The sequence below is a fragment of the Tachysurus fulvidraco genome, chromosome 5 (assembly GCF_022655615.1).
Source record: "Tachysurus fulvidraco isolate hzauxx_2018 chromosome 5, HZAU_PFXX_2.0, whole genome shotgun sequence".
In the NCBI taxonomy this organism is placed as follows: Eukaryota; Metazoa; Chordata; class Actinopteri; order Siluriformes; family Bagridae; genus Tachysurus; species Tachysurus fulvidraco.
The window spans coordinates 8,670,246-8,677,889 of record NC_062522.1 but is presented as its reverse complement, the minus strand read 5'-3'; the positions used below and the strand labels follow the sequence as shown (position 1 = coordinate 8,677,889).

At 39.8% G+C, this 7,644-nt stretch overlaps 1 protein-coding gene across 4 annotated transcripts in view; it reads left to right on the top strand.

The window, feature by feature from the left end:
* lrp8 (low density lipoprotein receptor-related protein 8, apolipoprotein e receptor) overlaps nt 1–6,303 on the top strand; it is a 204,759-nt gene extending 198,456 nt beyond the window's left edge. The window contains exons 18-19 of one of the 4 annotated variants that reach the window (XM_047814280.1): nt 1,980–2,149; nt 4,003–6,303. In XM_047814280.1, coding sequence (XP_047670236.1) covers nt 1,980–2,149; nt 4,003–4,041 — 209 coding nt within the window. In that variant the 3' untranslated portion in view covers nt 4,042–6,303. Of the gene's footprint in view, nt 1–1,961; nt 2,833–4,002 lie in introns of those variants that run through there. The other 3 variants (XM_047814278.1, XM_047814277.1, XM_047814276.1) reach the window with 3 other exon arrangements.
* The last annotated feature ends 1,341 nt before the right edge of the window (nt 6,304–7,644 follow it).

Sequence of the window (7,644 nt, the reverse complement as noted above, 5' to 3'; positions counted from 1 at the left end):
AGCTTCAATTCAACTTTAAAGCATCAAATCCTCCAAAAACACGAAAAAACCTATTTACCTAGTAAAGTTTATACTCTCAATAATTTTTTAAGCCCACACACAAAGCACAATATGATTCACAGCCTTCATACAATTAGAAAAAAAATTTGGACAAAACTGACCTAGGTGGCGCTAGACCGGTTTTTCCCTTACATTTAGACGCGTCCCTTTCTTCACTGGGGTAATATATTCCAACACAAATAATCCACAAAAATCCACACAGGTCCAAGGAATTGAAATCTGTAAGCCTTTTAATCCAAAACGCTCTGGTCGCGCCGCAAATATTCCGTTAGTGTTCTGAAAACTGGAAACAGAAGTGCGCCATCATCTCGTTTTGCCGCTCTAACTCCTAATTGGGATATTCAAAAAAAGTCTACGTCATATTTATAGCCCAGGTCCTAACGAATAATAAGCGAAATAACGAAATAAGCCCTCATTTGAGCCAATCGGTGCTTGTATGGCAGAGATAGACGGCTGAGAAGCCAATGGTGACATGACCTAATTTTTGGGAACCCGCCTTTGACTGACAATTACTCCTTCCAATAGCAATAAATGGGCTGGGACCTATACAGCTGTTTAGCCAATAAGCAGACGATTCCAACGCTATGCGGCATGCCGTATGTTCTTTGCCTGTGTCTGCGTGAACTGGATGCGCAAAGGAATTCTTGCGTAATCCCTGACCTTTTGTCCCTCTCACAGCTCAGGGTGTCAAGTTACAGGCCTGTTTTCACACCAGAGTGATAGAGAGAGAGTCTAGGCTTATTTATGGCCTTTCGCAGCCTTTTATTTCAAAGTTATATAGTAAACAAGTACACAAAAACGCTGCACCCGACGACCATGGGCGTAGAAAAATATTCATATAAAATCCATTTTTGAGTCTTTTGACTTTTGATTTTTTTTTGGTGAAAGCCAGGACATGTGGCTATGACTCTCACTTGTTGTTTTGTCCCTAGCATGTTCCAGAAAAATAAGATTAATCAGTTTATCAGAAAAACAACTCAGGCAGACAGGAAAACCTGCATTCTAACCCCTGTAACTTTGTGCCAGTAAGGCCTAGAATCAATCTGAAACTAGTTTCTGAAACTAGAGAATCTCTTCTTTCAAATGAGACTCACCCCTGTGTGTCAAAGTATGTGGGAGCTGTACCACTTTTTGTTGGGCAAGTCATATAGGCGGAGATCCATGGCAGAGCCAGAACATCACTATTTGTCAGGTTCTCAAGTCAAACAAATAATGATTAGCGATTTCACACACAGGAACAAGATCTGTTTCCCTTTAAAACTTTCCGCCGTTAGATCTGTGTGTCAGATCAAAAACGATGACCTTTAAAAATATCTAAATACACAAAACAGACATTTCAGTGAGAGGATTTCAGCTCTAAATCCTGATAATCACAAGCTTTTGACTAATCGAGTCCTCATTACTGAACCACCAATTGTGTTAATCATTCTAATCTAAAATATGTAATATTGAATTATTTTTTGAGGCAAAAAAAATTTTTTTAAACACACTCGATGGCCAACACAACCAAAGCCATGGATGCCAATACTTACTGTAGTTAGGTAATCTACTTAAGTTATTTTACTTTTAATTTAGTCAACTTAGCTTTAATTCTTTGCAGTATTCATGTTATATTCATGTTATGCTCTGTGCAGCAAGACATTCTCATATCAGCGTATTCAATTTAAATCTAAAGTAATTGGTTGGTAATTTTTGTGCTACTATTATCTTCTATTCACGGCTAACTTAATCAATTGAAATGAGTGTTTTCACCCATGCAGCATTTTAAGCCCAAAAGTTTGAGTTGCTGTTGCTCTGGAATGTGTGTGTGTATGTGTGTGTGTGTTATGAAGCGCTGCCCCGTGTCCTCTGGCTGTGTTAACGCCCTCACCGTGTGTCGGCTGTGTGTTAAACGCATGCAGTTCCTATCCTTGCCACAGTGGTCCTCACGCTGGCGTGCACCGGAGGCTACCTGGTCTGGCGCAACTGGAGGCGACGCAACACCAAGAGCATGAACTTCGACAACCCGGTGTACCGCAAGACCACCGAGGAAGACGACGACGAGATCCACATTGGCCACAGCGAACAGATCGGACACATCTACCCAGCCGTGAGTGGAAGCGTCCGGCAGCCGTTCTTAGCGCTTCCGTTAGCGGGCGGCATCCCTGACCCGGCCGCTCACTGGTACTCGGGGGCTCCCATGCTGACCAGCACAAAGTGAAGACATAAAAGAGCTTCACTGCAGGTTAAATGAGATTAGGGCCGAGCGAGGTATGCCCTGATGTTAAAGGAGACGATGCTGCAGTACTAAACGTACACACGCTCACATTGCTCACACGCTTAACCCGTACTTCATCCACCACACATCAGTCATCATATTTTCTATTCCAAATTCATCACCACATACATTTTATTCATGTTTCTTCAAAGTGAATCAAAGTGTCCATGTGAAACCATAGAGACATGGACATAGAGACATCATATTACATTTTAGTTGAATTATTAGCATGTTTCCACGGAGCTTCTGGAACCTTCCGAGGAACTAATGCGCCCGAAAAGCTCTCTTAAATGTTTTGTCTTTTGTGGTTTTGTTTAGTTGCATAGATATGGGTTTTTTCACTTGCCATTAAACATTCAAATCAATGCAGCAACATTTTTTTTTAAACAAAAGCTTTTAAATGTTCCACTTTCCCGGTTATGCTGCGCCGATTTTTTTTAAACAGTAAGCCTTAAGCAGCGGTCCAGCTACATGCTCTTATTCGTTTGAATAAAAAAAAAAACAGTCTCCCGTAATGATTCATTTTGTACTGTGTCAAGTTCATTCAGGTGAAACCACAAAATAGTAAGAGCTAACACGAACCTAAATAGAACTGTTATGGGATCGACTAAATAGAACTACATAATGAATTATGTCACTCGATATAATGAATTATACAGTATAAAGATCGTTGGTGTTTTTTTTTTTTACTACAACCTCAGTGAATAGTATAGTGATGGTTACATCGCTGGTAAGATAAGTTTTGAATTCTTTAAAACGCTAGAAGTATCTGCTTATTCCAAAAAAAAACAACAAAAAAAACAAAGCTGGTTCCTAAGAAGGTTCCTGAGAAAGTTCCTAAAAAGGTTTGTGCCATGGAAACTCACAGGATGTGTCTTGTTTGCTGTTAAGTAATAAGGAAGTAGTAACCATGCAGTGCCCTTGAGTTGCATTATTTATTCAGTATGGCTGAGTTAGGGACGAGTAAATTAGCACTTTAAATGTTGGGACAATCTTTTTGAGGCGGTACGTGTAATGTTATTTAGCGTCCCTGTGTGTGTGTGTGTGTGCGTGCGTGCATACGTGTGTGTGTGTGTGTGTGTGTGTGTGTGTGTGTGTGTGTGTGTGTGTGTGTGTGTAAGGGGGCTGTGTTTAAGCAGTGTAAACTCTCTCACACCCACATTCAGAATTTTACAACTGAAGAACAGAGCAAATAAACGAGATGTAAGACTGACAACAATGCTCTGTACCGAACAGTCTGAGGGTAGAGGAAGGTTTAGTCTCTCTCTCTCTCTCTCTCTCTCTCTCTCTCTCTCTCTCTCTCTCTCTCTCTCTCTCTCTCTGTCTTTCTCTTACTTTCTAAAATATTTTTCTTTCTATCCAACTACTTTTATTTTTTATTTGTTTGTTTGTGTAATTATCTATGTAATTAGTTAATTTACTTATTTATTTGTTTGTTCATTTGTTTTTGTGTAATTACCTAATTCAGTGGTTTGTTTTATTTATTTATTTATTTATTTATTTATTTATTTATTTATTTATTTATTTATGTTTGATTGATTGATTGATTGATTGATTTACATTTACTATTAATTTAGTTTTGTTATCTTTCCTTGCTATTCTTTCTTTCTTCCTTCCTTCCTTCCTCCCTCCAGCTGTATGTAACCATTTTTTTGTTTTGTTTGTTTTTTATGTGCTCTGTGCAGCGCGTGGCACTCAGTGTGGAGGATGACGGATTACCCTGAGGTTGTTTTCTCCTCCCCTCCCTAACTCCATCCCTGTGTCTATCCATCCACTTGTTTGGGTCCCTTGGTCTGGTGGGGAGACTGCAGTACTGCACAGCAAGGCCCAAAGAGAACAGGACACTCAAACATACACACACACTCACTCTTTTTGGTGTTAGTGCTATGTGACACACAGATTTGTCCTTTAGAGGCTGTGCAGCTCCTTGCACAGATTAGAGACTAACACTAACCTGTATGTGTTCTAGCTCGAACTCTTTATTACTGCAGCTCCAGCAGAAACACTAGCAATCATTCCCATATAACCATCACTAATTTTATAGAACTCTGCTTCATTATGCGTACTGAGTCCTTTTATTGCTGGTGTAAACCTGCAAAGTGTGTGAGCTGCGCGCACGTGTGTGTGTGTGTGTGTGTGTGCGTGTGTGTGTGTGTGTGTGTGTGTGTGTGTGTGTGGACAGGGATACATGGGTGACTTGGACTAATCTGCTTTGTTAACACTGGACCATTTAAAGATGAACACATTTTGTTGAGCTGGAAAGCAAACAACTTCTACACACACTGTACATGTCTGATGCACTGCAGAATGTGATGCCTTGTCCCCTATATAAGAATAAGAAAGGAATTACAGTAGGAAACTAGGCATAAATGCTCATGCAATGCAGTCTTTTAGCACCGTGTCAGCTGTATTTAGACGTCTTCCTTACATAATGGATTCAGAGTTTAAAGGATATTAGGATTTTAGGAAATTGTACACGTGTCTTCATAACCACAACCACAGGGCTTCCACGACCCAAAGCCTGTCGCTCCTGAGCTCTTCCCTGTCTCGTGGTCACTGAGTTTTATTCGGCTCAACACTTTAGCGCACGCTCTAAGATCAGTTAGTGTTCCTTGTCACTGGAATGGTTTCCTCAACGGCACGTTGGAAGAGGTTTTACATGTAGGGAGTGCTGGAATTTCATTCAGAATTCAAATTGCGGTTGTATAAAAAGGGTTAGATAGCACTTAGTTCTGGTCCATTCATTTTTTTAGTGAAGTGATGTACCATGAGTGCATATATATCACTCCTCTCGTCTGAGTTCACCACATAAAATTCCTACTTCCTACTTCAAAACAGTTACTTCTAAAGTTAGTCACATCATCAGCTGACATGGTAAATGATATATTGATATACATGACATATTATTATGAATGTAACTTTTGACTTGAAAATGTAAAAAGCTCTTCAGATGAAGACAGAAATAACGTGAACTGGCTAGCGGCTAACCAACAGGCTATAAAATGAAGGTGGCTTCTTCTACTTCTACTTCTATCTTTTTTTAGGCTTTTATTTCTACTTAGAGGAGCAAAAATACCCAGAACATTTCCTTTGTTTTAGTGTTTGTACAACGTTCTCAGCACCATCACTTATACATCCTTGTTGGTGTAGACGTCTTATCTACCTTGTAGTATATTTCTATACAGTACACTTCTTGTGTCTTTCATTTGGAAATATGGGTTTAGTCATTTAAGATGGATAAATGGAGTGTAAATTGTTTTTAGGCTGAAGTGTTAAAAGGACAGTCTGCGTACCATTAAAAAGACAGGTCTAAATACTACACCCTTGAAGATCCCACCCCAGTGACATGAAAAAGCTTTTTCGGAGAGTGTAGGATTTTTACCTTTTGTTGGTTAGGACCTATTTTTCCTGTTCCTTTTGTGATTCATAGCAGAAACATTGACTTTGACATTGAAAAACGTTGAAAATTGACATTGTTTACTCGGCAGTGCAGACCGGCGGTGGCCGAAGTATTCGTAACAGATTAGGTTTTAAATTGTTGTCTAGTGACTAAACATGTTCACATGAGGTGAGATCGTTTGTCCTGACCCGACTTTGTCCTGTTATTCATTCATGCTGCGCTTGTCTTAGATCTCTGACCAATAAAAACACATGAAATCTGGTTCCACCATTTAAACAAGGATTCAGATTTGAAACCAGATACAATTAAGGGCCTTTTTACACCTGGTCACTTCATGTGTTTTCTCTGATCCGATAGCTATCTGATCTGTTAAAACTGTTCCATTTATATTAGGCCACATAAATGCGTCTTGGCGAATCGGATATCGATCCAATCTTTCTACTATCGCCCAAAATGCAAACATATTTTACCTCATTTCCGGGGTAATTGAAATGGAACACGCTTTGGTGTATGCGGTTGCTACAAAAAACAGCATTTACTGCATTTTTGCTGGCCGCAGCAGTGCGTTTTAAGACCCGACGAGACACCTGGGTGAAAGATCGGAGCCAGCACTGGTGGGAAAACATATTTGTTTCTGGCGCGATGCATGACTCGCGAGTCACCTGTGAGTGACGTACTTCCGTTTGGGAGGATTTTAGCGCTGATGTATGTGGCTTGAACAACCACATGCATTTACACCTGTCCAGTTTCATCTGAAATGCGTCCCAGACCACCTCCTGAAGGGGTTTATGCGATCGGATTTATATCCGTCTCGAAAAAGTTTCGGAGGGCATTTACACTTGGTCTTTTTACCATCGTATAGCTATCTGATCACAGAAAACGCATGAAGTGACCAGGTGTAAAAACCCCCTTAGTGACCAGGACAGACCTCCTGCACACTGCATACTGATACTTCCATCACATGGTATTATTCATTCAGCCATCTTCCTGAAAGCTGAAATCTATATTTCTAAATCAAACCAGTTGTTTTCAAATCACCTGACTAGCAAACAGAGGCTGTAGTACTTAATATAAATCAAGTGAAATAAGCTAGCTGGCTAGCAGGATTGTAACTGGAGTAACTATAGTAGCATGACTGGAAATTGGATTAGCTAAGAGCAACTTCATGGCTAGTTGTTTAGTACTGATTTGTTCAGGTGTTTTAAGTCTTTTTTACAGTCTTGTGGTGGAATCTCATCTTTATTTTATCAATCATAGCAGTAGCGATATATTATGTATATAATTCAACTTATAGTTTGGTAAGAGGGACCACATCGGCTATTCAGCAAAGGACTGTGGTAAATCAGATACCATTTGTCTAGATCATTTGAACAACTGGAAGAAAAAAATATTTTGTTGCTGAAATTAAATCAGAAGAGAGAGATTTGCTAATACGTATTATGTAATGCGCAAACAAGATCCAAGTCTCCAGCTTTATCAGTGAATAAAACATTCATTCCAGACATTTTGAGACAACGTAGAGATGTTGTTGTTTTTTTCTGCTGTACGTTTGCCTTAATAGTGAGACCCGGTGTCCTCGTACGAGACCAGACGTTCACACACTTCTGCAGTTCTACAGATGCAGAGAAAAGCTGCACTGATCGGTCGTATACAGTACACACCATCCAGAGAGAGACGGTGTGCTTCATGTTAACTGTTTCTGTTTGCATCGCACAGGTTTTAACACTGAAAGCAATGAAGCGGTGTAGATTTTTTTTTAACATCTAGTCTTCATGGACTTCTCCTCACTCTTCCTGGCTCATACTTCCAATACATTTTTCGACGGTAGGTCCGACGATCAGAACGATATACTTTAAATATTTTTTAGGAATCTTACGCAAGCAATACAGGGTAATTTTATTACTTATTTCTCCAGATTAGGTCTGGA